Source organism: Emydura macquarii, unplaced genomic scaffold (genome assembly GCF_026122565.2).
Source record: "Emydura macquarii macquarii isolate MOO-44397 ecotype Brisbane River unplaced genomic scaffold, CSIRO-AGI_Emac_v2 contig_2297, whole genome shotgun sequence".
NCBI classification, from domain to species: Eukaryota; Metazoa; Chordata; order Testudines; family Chelidae; genus Emydura; species Emydura macquarii.
In genome coordinates, this window is record NW_027132434.1 from 3,595,414 (window position 1) to 3,613,601 (window position 18,188).

The window sequence follows — 18,188 nt, forward strand, 5'->3', positions numbered from 1 at the left end:
AGGTGTAAATTAAGTTTGTTGCCTGCATGTTACATGTAATAACAAGTCATATATGGCCAGCTTCACACAGGAAGATCACATCAAAGCTACTCACACCTTTTTTGTGTGTTTTTTTGGAGGTAAATCCTTTTTTATTAAAGTGGAAATTGAATAGAAAATGCCATCGAAGTAAGTATGTTTAATACATTTTCATCTAACTTTTTTAAAGTGTAAGCTCTGCAGAAGAGAGAATGTGCCTAATTTTTGTTTGTACAGTGTCTATTACATTGTGGGCACTACTGTAAACAAATAATGGCAATAGACATTTTACCATTAGAGCTAAACAGAATCTAGCAATATTAATAATATTAGTATTCATATACTGGAAATTTGGCTATTTTAATGGGAAAGAAAAGCATAAAACATATAAAAATAATCCAGTGATCTGAATTTCCATGCATTTAACGTTTTTACATGGTTTTTATTATTTTTTCTGTCTCATTAGCACAGCAAGATTCATACTAGATGAGTACTAATATTTTGTATTGGTAGTTCTTCTACACTTTACACATAGCAAAAAATTAAAACAAATGTGTGTTTTGGTGATAACCCACTGTTTTGCTTCAAAAGCTAAGTTGCCTCTCTCTTAGTAATGAATGTGTCACTCTCTGATGAACTATTTTGTCATTCTCAATCTTTAAATAGCTCTATTTGTGCCTATTAGTCTGTAAGTAATGAAGTTATTTGTTGAGCAGCTGTCAAAATAGTTTAGTGGCTGCTAGGGCAGAACTGCTCAAAGACCCCTTAAATGTTTCCCAAGGTCTGCCTTTTTAAACAGGATGCCATCTAATTAAGATATCATCTGTTGCTTATGGTTCAGTAATAGACATATAAAAGTTGGTTGTCTAGATGTAGAATAATTTTGGAATATAATTAAATCAGCTATCAATTATTTCAAGCACCAGAAAAGAAATGTACTTATCTTCATCTTCATTTTTATATCTGCCTTGTATTTTAGCAATTTTAGGAATAAATTTTAGTAGTCTGAAATATTCAGGACTACAGCTTGCAGTTTGTTTCTTTAAACAAAGGAGATGGTCAGAAAGTAACTATCAGTTTTATCTATGTTCCTGTTATTGATAGGTTTCTGAAATATATTGAATGGTAAAACCTTTTAACATAAAATAGATATCAAAACACCTTTTTTTTTGTTAATGTGAAAAATACATTTATCTTAAATAACTGTTTGTACTAAATTATACAGTTGAATCTCTGAAGCCCTTAATATATTGCAGTGAACTTCAGATTGTGCAGCAAAAAAAAAAAAAAAACCAAAATAAACAGGATCAGTTGTGCTTTGTGTACTGAATATGTTTCTTCGTTTTAAAGTCTTTCACAGCAAGAGCTTTTACTCAGATTGTTCTCAAAATACGCATTTTTGTTCATTGTCTTCTATTTTATTTTTGAGAGTAACTTATTAAGTGGAATGAATTCTATTATTACCTATTTTCTTGAGTTGTTCCATTGTGTAAATTTTGATCATTCTAGTCAGTATTGTGATTTTTTTGGAGCAGTCATGCGACCATAATTCACCTAGCTGACATGCTGAAATAATGTGGAAAAAACAAAATAATTTATGCTTTTCAAACAAAAGGCCTTTTTTTCTTCCCAAAATGCCTTCAAATATTAGTTTTTTTTAGCCAGGTCTAGCTAGGAAGTCAGAAAATGCTCACCTCTCTAGCCAAGGTACAGCTTTGATGGGGGTTGGGAGCAGTAGAGATGGGAGCTAGGAGGAGATGAGATCTCAACTAGGAGCAGCTAGGGTAGTGATCCCTCCCTCTTCCTCCCCCTCCTCCATTTGTTTTCAGTATATGTGTGTGGGAAGGGGAGCTGCTTCTTTCTTTTTCCATTCTGCCCCACTCCCACCCCTTTTCTTGTGCTGCAGGGAGGAGTGGAAGGGATATTATATACTGCATCTGGGCACATTACTGTTGCCGCTGCAGGTGATAATGGAACTGGATGATTGGCTGCTGCCCGGAGGAGCTGGATGGGGAGGGAGGTTGCTATAGTCTACTGCATATAGGTCTGGTTCAGCCCTACAGTTCACATCCTTAAACTACTATGCTTGAAGTCCTTTGATATTGGGGGCTCATCTTATCACCAATGTTGGGGTCTGGAAAGGATTGTGACCATATGGCAAACCGCTGCATGGATTTTTCCTTACATCCAGCATCCTGATGGTCTAGTTTTGAGGGTTTAAATGACAACTGTTGCAACTTTGGCATGTTCCAATGCAGTTGGTGTGTTTGAAAGTGTTCAACTGAGGTCCCTATGACTTAGTGGGAGCTGCCTGGTCATTGGTCCACAGCAATACTTGATAAGGGGGTATGCCTCTATGTCTTGCTCAGCTTTGGCTCCCCTCATCTTATCTCTCTTACCTCTGCTTGGGAAAGGGCAATGGATTAAGACTCTGGCTTCAGGTCAGAGTCCCTTGGCAAGCCTGAGAATGTAGAGGGGGCCTTCACATTCACCTTAAGATATATAATCCACTGAGGCCATTGGTACCAGTTGCAATCTGTCTGGAACAAATCACAAGGGAGATACAAGTATGATTGGAGGGTTTAAAAGGGTACAATTTGATGCTCCTATTTGGGTACTGGTCCTGAGCATGACAGTGCATGGTGAGAGAGTATGCCTGCATCATATTCAATGTATGGCTTCCATCGTCTCCTCTCTCCAGGTGGGGGAGGGGAGGCAGGACTGGCTTCTCTCTAAGTGTACCCTTTCAAGTGAAACCGTCACCTCTCTGACTGGAATCCCCTGACTCTCCCACTTAGACCATGTCTCCAGACTACAAGACCCTTTTGTACCAGCCATGATTGCTCAGCAGGTTTGACTGGGGTCGTCTAACTACAAAAGTTCCTTTCAGCAGTTGGGACCAGTGGTGAATAAAGTGACTGAAAACAGCCTTTTCAAAATGAAGTATTTTTTAATATCAACGGTACAAACAAAGCACAACAAAGGGAAAGGATTTTCTGCACAATAAAAAGTCTATACGTATATCTGTCTTACCTGTAGGTTAGGTAGACCCAGTTTATCCTAGTTCCCTCTGAGGACTGAGGCTTCAGTCTATTCCCCAATAGCCTCTGTCTCCCTGTCTGCCTTGTCCTTCAGGAACCATCTTTTTATCCACCCAAATATTTTTTCTTCCTGTTTTTCCCTGTTGAGCACAACTGTTGAATTCAGTATGGTGTGAGATCAAACTTCAAAGTAATTGACATATGTATTGTCCATTAAGTAACAGTAATTGGGGCGATCTGAAGCTTTTGTCCACTTTCCTGTGAACATGCGATCCACTCCTACTTGAATTAACCACTTGTAATCATATAGCAAACACAATAATAATCAAACAGCATAATATTCATAAATTAGGCAACAAACATATCAGACAAAAATAACTTGATACTCATAAATTGTTACAGGCAGCTTTGATATTCTTCTCTCCTGCTTACCTGTTGTTGTCTTTTTATTATTATTGTTACTTTTTCATTAGTATATAAGTCCACAAAACAGTAAAACATGTTCCTAGTTCTCAAGAGTCTACAATCTATTATCTGTAACTTTTTTTTCATTATGACTGGTGCTCTCTGCTTCTTTCCTTCATTTTGTTTCTTACCAGATCTTTGGTTTTGCTGTTTTTTCCTGAATATAGCTTGGAAGTGATAAAGGCCAGTTTCGTACTTTAAATGTCCTTGTTTCTCCAACTGGGGTCTTCCACATTGCTGGATTCAGGGTAGAGGGTGGGGATAAGGTCTGTGAATCACTTAATTCTTCAAAATAGAACCTTAGTGGGACGTAGTTGACTCATAGGCCTTGTGCTAATTTTCTGCATAGGGATGAATTTCAGCAGAAAGGATTGAAAAACGTGAGATGCATTTAAAATTTGGGGTCATTATGAACGGAAAATAATGCTTAACTGAAGGAAGCAGGAATATTGTCTATTCTGGTGTGTTGTATCATGAAATACACTTTTCGTTTAATGGGCAGAGGCATTCATAGCAATTTTTAGTACAATATTTACACTTACAGAGGTTTGATTCACTTCCTTTGTATACTTTTTAAACACTAATAAGTAATGGATTGCATTACAGGAACTAGGGACTAGCTTGTTTCTTCCTTGTAACGTACAGGAAATTGGCCAAGTGGTGACAGAGAAATACTGCTGAATTGAACTTAAGCTGTTCTGTGAATTAGAGATTTTTTAAAGTTGTTGTTTTAGGCAGCATGGAGAACTTAATAAGTTACCTCTGTTACTCCATATCCTCTTTATACTGAGTGTTTTGGTTAACATATTTAGGGTTGTGAGAAAAGTTTGAACTTTGTTCCACTGGAAAATGTTTGAAATTTTTAAAGAAGTCTTAGTGAGTACCTCTCATTATCATAAGGGGATGAAAAAAGGATTATTTTTTTACTACTGTGATTCACATGTACTTTTATAAACCACATTTTAATGGAAAATAGACAAATGGAATAAACTCCATGTTAAAATATAATAATCAAATAATTTATTTAAACCTTTTAAACTAAGGGCCAGATTCTTTCACGTATTAAGGCCTTTTTGTGCTACCCTCCAGTAGTACTGGCCCTAACTTGCTCAAGTAGGATTACTTCCAGTGATGCAGAGCTGGTGAAAAGGCTCTTATGTCACTCTGCTTCCTTACTGCTGGTATGGCTGGAGGAAAAGAGGCATGGCTTGGGTGCTCCCACGCCATGCAGGTCCTTCGCTGTAGTTTCAACCTCTCTTGGCTATTTGCTGCTGGAATAAATTAGACTACTCCCCTGGCTGCTTTTAACTTGGCATAGAAGGACCAGTCCTTGACAGAAGCTGCACCAGAATCAAAGAGGTGCAAAGGTAAGTTTTAAGCCAACATTGCACATACAAACTCTAAACTGTACTCTGTACAGATCAGCAGCACCCCAGGGTCTGGTTTGAAATAATTTTTTAATCTGAAAAATAATTCTCACAATCTTAGAGCCAGCAATTATCAGTCACTACCAAGATGGGGTCCCAGTCTATATTATCCCTCAAGGAAATATAAATACACACAACTTCCTTTGAGGAGTCTCCAATTTATGGGGGTCTCCGTTCAGTTTGTGAAGAGTGCGTTAAATTCTAAATTTCAGAATGCTTGTTTACAATAAAGACTCCCAAAATTGACTGGGCTCAACATGTGTACAGGAGAATTCTAGTAACTTGAGTCTGCCCTTTCTTTGTTGTTGTGGTTGTTGCTGTTGTTATTTTTTAAGTGTCTAGTAAGAAAGCAGCTGTATATATGCATGCTTAAAGACCAGCAGAATTTATACTATGTATTTTCCTCAGCCTTTTTTTAAAAGCAGATGTGTCCATGATCAGGGTTTCCTTTCCATATCCCAGCAAAATATGGGCAATATTTAACTACTATTTCTACCCAGGAGTTAGTACTTACTAATTTAAGTGTTTACCATGCACCTTGCTGTGGGCCTGTCCAGAGTCTCATTCCTAGTCACTTTTCTGCCAGAAATGACACACTGTAGACAAATATAGTAAAAGTCTTATGCTGCTTATCAGTTTCAACGAAATCTTTATCTGACATTCTAAATTAGCCAATAAATATTCTGGCATGATGAAGAAAACATTTAAGCCAGATTATTTCATGGCTCCAGCCCCTTTGTACTGCTGTGGCAGCTCAAAGGGCCCAGAAAACACAGCCATCTACTATGCTGCATTGTGGGGAGTTCCCAGCTGTGGAAGAGCCAGCATGGCAGGGGTCATTGCAAGAGCACTACTGCTCTGTGGCAATCCTGGCTGATGGATGACCCTTTGAGAATAGAGCTGGGTGGAATTTTTCTGACAACTATTTCATGAAAAAGTGCCAGTTTGTTAAACCTGAAATGTCTCAGAAAACAAATTGGGGATTTGGCAAACTTTTGATGAATCGCAGGCAGGGTTTCAATGGATCCCTGCCTGGTTCCTGCCACTTTGTCTGGTGGGCTGCTGGAGACCGCAGGGCTTCCAGCTACAAGCATGTCAGTTTCAGTCTGCAGCTGTCAGTTTCAGGGAGCATATTTTGTTTCAAAAACACCATGTGTCAAAGGATTTCAAGTTCATGATCATGTTGAAAAAGTTGGTTTGAATCAGATTTGGAATGAAATTAAATTTTGAAAATTTGAAATTTCTCACAAAAGAAAATCCTGAGTTTTGGCCTACTCTACTTGGGAGCCAAAGGCAGTGGATGTACTTAATTGCAGCCCCCAAGCTGCTTAAAAATACGCTGGGACTGGACTAGCATAAATTGGTTTTAGGATCATGGATCTGCAATCTGTGCCCCCTCCAGCTGCACCCACTGATTATTGGGCACAGCAGAATATTTAGCACTATGTAAGAATTCTTCCATCTCTATTATCACTTCTTGGCATACTAAGGTAATGAGCAGGGTGTATATACTGCTTGTTCATTTCAGCGTCATTCCAGTTGACCTTCATGTTCATTTTTTTCCCATTCACTATTGCCCTTACCCACTCCCTTCAGTGTCCTCTCTGCCTTCCTTTGTCTCTCTATTTAGTTAATCCTTTACTACAGAACTGCTGAGAAATTAAAAAAACAAAACACCAACATGAATCCATAATGAAAATTGTGATACTAAAATTACATTCTTGACCATCACTTTGCTTGTATGTTATATCCTCCCCTCTTGATGCTTTGTCCTGTCTACATGGTAATCTGTTCATGGCAGGGACTGATTCATATTCCGTGTTTGTGCAGTGCCTAGCACAATGGGTCCCCAATCTTGGTTGGGATCCCTAGGTGCTACTGAAATAAAAAATAATAAATAGGCAAAGTTTGGTATCTTATTTCTCTCTGTTAATAGGAAGATATAGAAATAGCTTGTCAATATGATATTTAGCTGGTAGTTATTGTGTAGTTGTACTTGGAGTTGCAGCATTTTGGAGCATATCTCTTATAGAAATGGAAGGTATGCTATATTATGGCTGCTTCTTCAAGTGCTGTCCCTGTGGGTGCGCCACTTCAGGTGCAGGTCCCACTCACAGGGACACACATCTCAAAGAACCTCAGTTACTGCATAGGGTGAGTAACCCTCTCTTTTCTCCTGCTTCTTCACATCTGGGCAGACATCCTAGAATAAAAAAGTAAAACTGTGGTGTCTTTCACTAAGAGGCATATTACATAAGACAAAAAGCTACAAACAGATATCACACTTTCATATAAGTAATTTCCATTCTGTTGTTATAGGCAGGACTGGTAGCACCACTATTCTTAGGGTTGCCTGTCATGTCCCATTATAAAACTCACTTATAACTTTGCCAAACTTTAAGTGTCCAGGCTGAACTGACTCAGGCTGTTTTAGAAAATTTCAGCCAAACCAGTTCAGCCATTTTTGAGAACTAGGCTGGGGAAAAATAATTTCTTTTCAATGTTAAGAAATTCTGGTGACTTTTTCTTTGGAAAGCTCTGGCTCCCCATGCTCTGGAGGAGGTACTTGAAATTTGGCAGGGGTGTGGTCTTTGTATCAGGAGTTGTGCCTTTTGCTATCCTTGTGAAAATCTGCCCAAATTTGGCCAGACTTCAACCTCCCTGCCACCGACATCTAAGTGGACAGAAAAGAAATACTATATAGCTGCGAAGGGGTTTGAGTACCTCTACACCCAACCCTCCCTGGTGTCATTGATAGTAACAGCAGCCAACGAATGGCACAGGCAGGGTCAGATGAATTCTACCTAAAAAAACAAGGATGCAAAAAAGTTTGACCTTTTTGTGCAAGCCTACAATTGTACATATCTAACCAGCAGCCCCTGATAGGTTGGTATGATTTTAACATCTGTTAGTCATTGGAAAAATTTGCAGACTCCCTGCCACAAGTCCCCAGACAGGCATTTAAGGTGGTTGTGGCCAAAGGGATGGAGGTAACCAGGGCTTCCCTGCAGGCAGCCTCAGATGCAGTAGATTCAGCAGCCAGAATCATGGCATCCACAGTCTCAATGAAAAGGGCATCATGGCTTGGTCATCTGGCCTCTCATTGGAGGTCCAGCAGTCTATCCAGGACTTCCCTTTCAACGGGGAAGCCCTATTCACCGACCAGACGGACTCCAGGCTGCATGGCCTCAAAGGCTCAAGGGCCACTTTGCACCCTCTAGACGGCATTTCAAACCCCATCAGCCACACAGGTTTTGGAGCCAACCTAGAGGAATCCCCTACCGGATGAAAAACAGGTTATAAGAAGCCCCAGGGCCAATTGCCAGCCACACTCTCCTGCTTGGGTTGAGCTACCACCAGCCAGGGGGAAGCATACTTTTTAAAGATGTGCCTGAGGGTGACCTACCAGCCATTTCCCAGGATCCAGGCCACCTATTGTTTTCACGCTGCCTTGCCACCTTCCTCCCAGCATGGGCTATAACATCAGACCCTTGGGTCCTCAACACGGTAGCTTCCAGGCATACCCTTCAGTTCACTTTGCTCCCACCTTCCCACACACCTTCCCCATCCATCTTCAGGGACCCCTCATGAGCAACTTGCCCAGGAGGTGCAAGCCCTCTTATGAGTGGGAGCCATGGAAATTGTTCCTCAAGAACAGAGGGGGAAAGCTTTTTATTCTCAGTAATTTCTAATACCAAAGGCAAAAAGAGGCTTAAGGCCTATCCTGGACCTGAGAGACCTGAACAGGTACCTCAAAAATTTTAAATTCTGTATGGTCTCGCTAACCCCTATCATCCCCTGTCTGGATCCAGGCGACTGGTACGCTGCCCTTGATTTAAAGGATGCCTATTTCTATCTTCCAGGGCCACAGGAGGTTCCTAAATTTCATGGTCAACAAGCAATACTATCAGTTTATGGTGCTCCCTTTTGGCCTGTCAACTGCACCTCTTGTGTTCACCAAATGCATGGTGGTGGTTGTGGCCCACCTCAGGCAGTGGGGTATACAGGTTTTCCCTTCCCTGGATTATTGGCTCATCAGGGGTCAATCAAGAATGCAAATCCACCACAGCATCGAGATTGTCCAGCTCACCTGCCAAGTGTTGGGCCTGTTGATAAGTAGACAAAAGTCAACACTCATATTAATAACTTGCTGCGATCTCAGAACAATGCCACCATTCGGAAGATGAAAGAAAATGAGAAGTGGAAGCAGAGAGATTATTTTGACTGAAGGGCCCGTGATCTCCCATCTCTTAAGCCAGCTGATAGTGTGTCTGAGGAATCACACCTTTAATAATTGGGGCCAAAAGGGTACCATTAAAGAACAGCTGCATCCATGGTCGTATGTGGTGCAGACAGAACAAGGGGACACATTTTGACATAATCGACAGGATCTTTGAGTTATCCCAGAAAGTTCCAACACCATGAAAGTTGAGGTAGATTCCAGCATATCTCCTCTGACTGATCCGATATCATCAACACATGGAGAAGAAACTGTCAGGGAACGAGAGAACAACTCAGACTCTAATGAAGGGCTGGTACTGAGATGATCTGATCAGGTGATCAAACATCTGGAAAGACTCCTAGAGACTTGCTAGGATATGTGAAGAAAGTGGGTGGTAAAGACTCACATGAGAGTGATGTGCTAGTAACCTCTCCTCTCTAGGCAGTTGACATGTTGAGTTCATAGAATGGTATAATGCATGTGTTATTAGATGGTTGCTATGTGTTAGATGTTAGTACATGCGTCATTAGATAGAGTTTTATATGTATCTAAGGGTTAATTTGTTTTCCTTAGGAGGGAAAATGTAGAGATATGCTTGTAGAAGATTGTGATTGGGAGATGTGCCCTACAACAGGTGTAACATGGCTGCTCCCAGCTGCACACCTGGAAGTCACTCCTGCCTGTGTTATTAAAGTTCTGTTCCTTACTCATTCAATAGTTTATTCTTTAATGGACCCCCGAGATCGTTACAACTGGGCTCTGTACAAAAAGGTATCCTAGATAGTGAATAGGTTTTATGCTGTCTGCATATGAAACAAGCTTTCAGACCTTAATGTTGCTGGCTCTTATTTATCTGGTGTTACAGCTACATATTGGAAAAGTTTCCAATTCCTTTTGGAGTTGGTAGCATGAGGATAACTGGCTGAAGGTTGAAAACAACTCACTTTTTGTCAAACTAGTCCACATTTTTGGGAACTTGAAACACAGATACAATGTATATAATTTTCCTGCTGAATGTGTCTCATTGGGGATGGCAAGGTCTCTGCTGAACTGCATAGTTCAGAAACTGTTGCCCCTTAATAGACGCTAAGGGAATTGTCAAAATAGTTTCAACCGTAGCACTATGCTCTGAATAGACATATCTTATATAGAATTATAGTTACATTAATGTAAAACTGGTTTGAGATCAGCATCAAATCTTGAAACTAGCTGCTTGTGGAAGAAGGTGTTAGGCAAGAGTGGTTAGGGGAAGAGGATTCTGGAAAGTCAGAGAAAAAGGGGAGACAAGAGAAAGTCACTTACACTCGGAGAAGAAAAGGAGAGAGAAGACTGAATACAGAGACAAGAAATGAAAAAGACAAGAGAAAATTGTATCTCTAAAACCATAGGTATCTTGATAGACATAGAAATGCTGCCTCAGAAACAAGTTGAAGTAAGAAGGGGAGAAAAAATGTTTGGACATGACCCTTATGTTTACATTTGAATCCCTATTTTTCATTGTTGTTTGGATGCTGTCCCACTTGGACAGATTTCTAAAATGAACACAGCATACTTCAGCAAAGTTCCTTACAAATGTTTTAACAAAGTCATCTCTTAACCAGCCATACTGCTTTTATTTCCCCTGTCAAGGAATCCATTCCATTCCAGAAAGGTCACTTGACGACTCTGGGCTGGACTTGAGCTCTTTAGAAAATCTTTGTTTAGAAAAGTTTTTTGCTTCATTTAACACAAACATGTTTAAAGCCTAAAAGAAGGATGGCTATAACGCTCTTCTCTTACACTTTTAATTGTTTTATTTAGCATGCTTATACTTGAGTAATTTTAAACGCTATGATGCTAGCAACGCTTAAGAAATGCTAATTAGCCTTAGGTTATTTATAAAACTGACACAGTAATTTACAACTTTTATAGAATAACAATGCCTATGCTGGACATCACAAAACAAACCAAAACCTTATGGGTTTACACACTGCAATGCTAATTTACAAGCTTCATATTTTTTGTTCTCTGTCCCATATTTTATTGTCATATCTTACATTATGTGTCTTTGGTTGATTTTTGTATTTATTTGTTTTTTGTATTTTTAAATGCACCCAGTTTTGCCTGTTTTTCATGTTCCGATAGTAAGAAAAGAAAATGTACCTTTCCTTTGGATAGGAATTTTTGGACTTAAGCAATATTGCCAGGTCAATCGGATATATACAGTATGTTCAAAATGCCATGATAGTGTGCTATATGAATATATAAATTTCTGTTAATAAAAATACTTTTTTTACCACAGTGGAGATGTGTGGTAGAAGTACTGTTTATCAAACTTTTGAAGAAAAAGATAAATTAAGTGTAACTAGAGTAGCATGTTATATATTGACAGATCTTCCAAAACTTTTTAACTATTAAAGTAAAGCAGACCAATATTTTCTATTTTTATTGGGGTGGCAGGATTTTTCTCTTGACTCATCCTGTTATCAAGTATTAACTTGTACGGAACCATTGATAGATATCACTGAGGCAGGTGGGACTTGTTAACATCTCTGGAAAAAGAGAGCAGAGAAGGTCTAAGCTGTACAGCCATCCCGGAAGAACTCTAGCAGCAGCAAAGGCAGGGGATGGAATTTGTTATATTGTTATGAGTTTGTAAATAAATCCAAAACCCCCAGTAAGCGATTGAGTTTTGATCTTATAATGTGTTGAATATATTTTGGAGCAGAGTGGAGAAGTACCTTATTAGTCATATTTTATTAGTCCATTTTAAGGCACTTGGAAGAGAGGAAGGTGATCAGGAACAGTCAACATGGATTCACCAAGGGCTAGTCATGCCTGACCAACCTGATTGCCTTCTATGAAGAGGTGACTGGCTCTGTGGATATGAGGAAAGTGGTGGACGTGATACACCTTGACTTTAGCAAAGCTTTTGATACAGTCTCCCACAGTATTCTTATCAGCAAGTTAAAGAAGTATGGGTTGGATGAATGGACTATAAAATGGATAGAGAGCTGGCTAAATCATCGGGCTCAACATATAGTGATCAATGGCTCCATGTCTAGCTGGCAGCCGGTAACAAGCGGAGTGCCCCAGGGGTCGGTCCTTGGGCCAGTTTTTTTCAACATCTTCATTAATGTTCTGGAGGATGGGTATAGATTGCACCCTCAGCAAGTTTGCAGATGACACTAAGCTAGGGGGAGTAGTAGATACCCTGGAAGATAGGGATAGGATACAGAGTGACCTAGACAAATTGGAGGATTGGGCCAAAAGAAATCTGATGAGGTTCAACAAGGGCAAGTGCAGAGTCCTCCACTTAGGACGAAAGAATCCCATGCACAGCTACAGACTGGGGACCGATGAGCTAGGCAGCAGTTCTTCAGAAAAGGACCTGGGGTTACAGTGGATAAGAAACTGGATATGAGTCAGCAGTGTGCCCTGGTTGCCAAGAAGGCTAATAGCATATTGGGCTGCATTAGTAGGAGCATTGCCAGCAGATCAAGGGAAGTGATTATTCCCCTCTATTGGCATTGGTGAGGCTGCATTTGGGGTGTTGTGTCCAGTTTTGGGCCCCCCACTACAAAAAGGATGTGGAGAAGTTGGAGAAAGTCCAGTGGAGGGCAACAAAAATGATTAGGGGGCTGGAGCACAAGACTTATGAGTAGAGACTGAGGGAACTAGGCTTGTTTAGTCTGCAGAAGAGAAGACTACCTGAAAGGGGGTTCCAGGAAAGATGGAGCTAGACTGTTCTGAATGGTAGTAGATGACAAAACAAGGAGCAATCGTCTCAAGTTGCAGTAGGGGGGGTGTAGGTTGGGTATTAGGAAAAAGTTTTTCACTAGGAGCGTGGTGAAGCACTGGACCGGGTTACCTAGGGAGGTGGTGGAATCTCCATCCTTAGAGTTTTTTAAGCTGTGGCTTGACAAAGCCCTGGCTGGGATGATTTAGCTAAGGTTAGTCCTGTTTTGAGCAGGGGTTTGGACTAGATAACTCCTGAGCTCCCTTCCAGCTCTAATATTCTATGATTCTATGTTTCGTACAAAGTACAGTGAAACCCACACTTATGGACCATCTGAAATACTTATTTCCCATTTCTTAGTCAACATTATGTAGCCTATTTGCTTATCTTTTGAGTGGATGAATGGTACGGGTTTCATAGTATATTTTGGACCATTATTGTGTGGGAAGAATTTGATCTAAAAGGTTTAAATGTTTACTTATTAGTATTTAATAGGTAATTGCCCCAAATATCTTAGAGACAGTGTGAGTGAGATAAGATCTTTTATTGGATCAACTTTTTGTTGGTGAGAGCTCTTTTTCAGACCACATCCATGCAAGTGGATCTCTTTGCACTCCAGAAGAGCTCCAATTAAATCTGTGAGGTTCCACTGATTCCTTATGGCCATGGATCCACTTGCCTGGATGTGATAGTGGGACTGTGAAACCATGTTGTGCAGTAAATACTTGTATTGTTTTTCTTTTCTCTGTAATAAAGACAAATTTTATAATATTTCATATGAGATGAAATAGGCTGAAATAGTTTAAAAGATGTGGCTGCTTATATCTATTTACTAGTGCAAAGTTTGTGTAAAAGAAAATACCTATGGACACATACTCCTGTGTAACTTTTATTGTAGTCTTCATTTTTGTCATTTTCTCCATAGTTTTTAAAGGTGAAATTCTGGCTCTATCAAAGTCAATGAGATTTCTGCTGTTGTCTTCATTAAAGCTAAGATTTCACCTATTGCCTCACATGGGATGAGCTAATATTGCATTTCTTATGTGCATACAACTGCCATAGGGGTTGAGGTAATTTTGCATGCAAACAGGCTGTAGGATGTTTTAAAAAAAAAGAAAAGAAAAGAAAGGCAGTGAATGAGAGAATTAAAATAACACTGGTAGCTCAGTTTTAGTTCTATTATATTACCAGTGCTAAATAATAATTTGCAAGCATTCTGATAAAGTAAAATTATGAGTACATTCAAAGCTACCGGATATTTCCTATTTGGAGGACCTAAGGGGAGTATTGTGTATGCAGAGCTTGTAATATCGGGCCCTTGTTGCACACAAATCAAAGAGGGTATTTAACCTGATAATCTGGTGGACTATTTTTTTTAAATGTTGTAGGCAATTGCTCCTTCATTCTTATAATTTGCATTTAATCTACAGCATTTCGTGGACACTTCATACTTTAGCTCATAGGAATTGGACAATAATTTTTTGTATTCAGTCTACCAAATATAACTTTTAGATCTGCGTGAAAAGTGTCTATATCATATGCTACATGAATTAATCTTATTCTGTAGTTTGAGACAAATATCCTATGAAATGCATAAAACACATTTAAAATATGTTTTAAATTCAGTCTTATTCTTAATATTGGTTTATCTGTTTTAACCATGGGGCAAAATCATGTATTTTTAATTAAATCAATGAGAGTTTACATGTGAGTGGCAAATCTGGCAATCCTTACCTTTTCAAGTGCTGAATCAATTTTAAGATTTAAGACACTTTTTTGATTTAATGCATAGAAAGGTTTCTCACAGGCTTTCACCTCTGAACAGGTAGGAGTTATTGAGTGTTCTATTTGTTCTGTGATTGTTTTTATGATATTTTAACATGTAGCAACTTGATATGAGCAAATATGATAGTGAAAATTAAATAGACATTTAAATAAATACTAAAATGTTTAAATAAATATTCATATAATGTAGAAATGCAAAGTATTTATTTATTTGCTTGCAGAGGGCTTTTTATCACCATCCATGATCGGGGGCACATTGCTACAATGCTTACATCATGGCCTGAAGATGTCATCAGGGTAGGTCCAATTTTATTTGCCTGGCAAAGTTAGTTTGCTCTATATCTGTGTAACTTTGATTAAAATGTTTTGACTAGTTACTGCTTTTAATTCAAATTAAAATAGGCGGTATGGTTGTTTAATAAGTCGCTAGTGGTTTCTTAAATCATTGTTGTATCACAGGCACTTTCCAGTTCCAGCTTCCGAATCTTGAAGCTTTTAAATTGTCTTATGTTTTAGGGCTTCCTTTCTTATTTAGAACTTGAAATTCTTGATAATTTGCCAATTATATTCAGCCTCATTTGATTTAAAAGGTTCGTTAGTTTTTTAATATGATAAGGACTGATTTAATTATTTACATCTGAATGATCACTATGTATGGATCAACGAACTCCCAAATATGACATCTTTTAAGTACTGAAATCTCTATATATCAGCATAAAGAAAGTTCTGCTAAACATTTTACAGTCAAAGCAATTTCAGTTACAATTAAGGTTAAGATTTTGTCACAGTTATTTTTTAGTAAAAGTCAGGCACAGGTCATGGGCAATAAACAAAAATTCACGGAAGCCTGTGACCTGTCCCTGACGTCACTAAAAATAACTGTGACAAAATGGGGCAGATGGGGAGGATTGAAGTCTGAGTGGGATGAAGGGGAGCTGAGAGCCTGAGCCCTGCTGAGGAACTTGCATGGGGGAGGTCCTGCACCTGCTGCCCGCAGCAGCTTAGAGCTTTGGGTCCCTGCGGTGGCTTAGTGCTCCGCTCCCCCCGCCATCCACAGTGGCTTGGAGCTCTGGGTCCCCCCCCCCCCACCACAGTGGCTGAGACCTCCAGACCTGCAGCTGTGAGGTTCAGAGCTTGCGGCTTGGAGCTCCAGGTCCCTCCACCACCTACGGTGGCTCAGAGCTACGGGAGCTCCCGGCTGCCTGCAGTGGCTTGGAGCTCCAGGTCCCTTGCCGGCTGATAGCTCCAGCCCTACCCCCCTGGCTGAAGTGGGAAATGTCATAGAGGTCTCTAAAAGTTTTGGAGGCTGTGACTTCCGTGACCTACATGACATAATCTTTTCCTTAGTTATAGTTGATTCTAAAGAACTCTTTCAGAAGCTGTTTCTGTTTTCCACCAACAGCTGCTTGTCATGGAATAAGGCAGTGGTTCCCAATTTTTTTGTCTCAAGGGCCACAAATAAGATTTTTACAACTCTGAAGGGCCACCAGTCTCTGCCAGCAGCCCCCTCGCCCTCACTGCAGCCAGAGGGAAGGAGTTCAGTGAGGAGGATCTCCCATGGGTACTTAGGCAGCGGCTCCCTTCTGCAGCCAGGGGGATGGGTGGACAGACGCCAGAATGGCATTTTCAGGTGGCTACCCTAGGCACGGAAGGATTACACCCCTATTATCCCATCTGTGAATTAGGGATAATTGTGCTTGTCCATCTTTGTAAAGCATTTTGAGATCTGCAGATCAAAGTAGCTCTGTAAGTGATAGGTGGCGGGAGGTCATGGTATTCATTTTATTATATTGTTTTATATCCTGAGGTTGTTTTCAGGCATAGTCTCATTTTTAAGATAATACTTGTTGTTAAACAGGCATGTCCAGGTTCTTGTGCAGATAATTATTTCTTTTTCACTCAAGATTTTATTTTGGAGTGTATCTCCTTTTTATCCTATTTTGTTGTTTTGTTTGAACCTTAAAAATATACAGCTGAGGTCAACGCATGTTCATATCCTGTGAACAAATACTTAAAGATGCTTTTATACCATTTAAAGCCTCTTAGAACAACTGTAACAGCTGATTTTCAAAAAACACCCACTGAAGTAGCTTAATGAGGAAACATTTGAGTCGTCCAAATGTCTATGTAAACAATGTGTTTATGCGATACACAGTGATCATTAACCTGTGTCCTTTATGCAAATGTACAAGACTAGATTTGATTTCAGTGTAATAAACAAAAATTGAAATTCACAGATGCTCAAGTTATCCTTTTGAGTGTAATACATTCATTTCTACTGGATTAGTCTACCTTTTCTTGTGAATGTGACTTTTACAGGAAACAATCTAAATGTACCAACTTGGAGTACAGTAGAATTACTTTGTAACAGATATTTCCATATGTGATCTTTATGTTTTAAATAGTTTTATTCTGTGCAGACTTTACCATAACATGCAGCTTTAATCTTGCACTGACTTGTGAAATGCAAACAAAATATTTTGTTTTGTTTTCCATTTTCAGCATCTGTGTTGACACATTTTTAACTATTTGCTTGTTCTATAAATCTGTCCTCTGCATGTGTAGTGTATGTAGAAACACAAATGCAGCATGTGAATGTGGAGAAGTTGAATGGATTTAGCAAAGACAGGTACGTTATGGTGTTGCCTGCAATTAAAATGCTACAATAGAAACCATTAAAGGTCAACATTTGCTAAGTATTACCAGAGTTACCACAGACCTCTTTTTTAAATTAGTGCACTGTTGTTTATGAGGTAAGGTTGATATATATATAACATACCTATTATGAAAATGCAAAAGTGAGGAAATGAAAAATAAAGGCCCGTAACAGTACATATCATCTATTTCTGCACGCAGAGAGACACAATTAATTAGATCAGACAGCACACCACAACGTTAACTGCCTCAGCAGTGATACCAGCCTCCCAACACTCTACTCCCCTAATTGCCTTAACAGCACTACAAACAGACCAGACTCTCCTATCCACCCTCACGGTCTTTCCTGAACTGTAACCCTCTCTGGAGTTGGTTGTTCCTGACATAGTAATCTAAGCCTCTAGGAGATTCGCTCCGGGCTACAGCAGCAATGGCTATAGAGGCTCAGGACTCAGTTTCCCAGATCGCCAAGAGTTGAGAGTTCAGAGCAGAAACAGAGAGAAAGGGTTTGATCTTACTTTTGGGTTTGTCTGCTGTTGGAGTAAAGCGGAGGGAGAAGCATCACAGCTTGGGAGGTCCCCATTAAACTTCCCATTCCTACCCAGATGGAAGCCTTGAACTCTGTTGGTGGTTTGTGGGTCACAGAAAAGTGTCAGCCTGACAGAGACCAGAAACCCGGGAATCTGAAGAGCAACTCCAGATCAGGCTACTGAGAGCTAACCTTATTTTCCATTGGACTACAGACTAGGGAGCCTTAAGATGATACTATCCTTTTAGGAGTGAAGACTTTGTAATAAATCCCATGTCTATTTATTTCACCTGTTAGTTTTAAGCCAGCCAATGATTACAGTGCTGTA

At 39.7% G+C, this 18,188-nt stretch overlaps 1 protein-coding gene across 1 annotated transcript in view; it reads left to right on the forward strand.

Annotated features, from left to right (window-relative positions):
* Positions 1-18,188, forward strand: part of ME1 (malic enzyme 1) — a 357,418-nt gene that overhangs the window by 130,924 nt on the left and 208,306 nt on the right. The window contains exon 4 of the mRNA XM_067560758.1: positions 14,898-14,973. Coding sequence (XP_067416859.1) covers positions 14,898-14,973 — 76 coding nt within the window. The remainder of the gene's footprint in view (positions 1-14,897; positions 14,974-18,188) is intronic.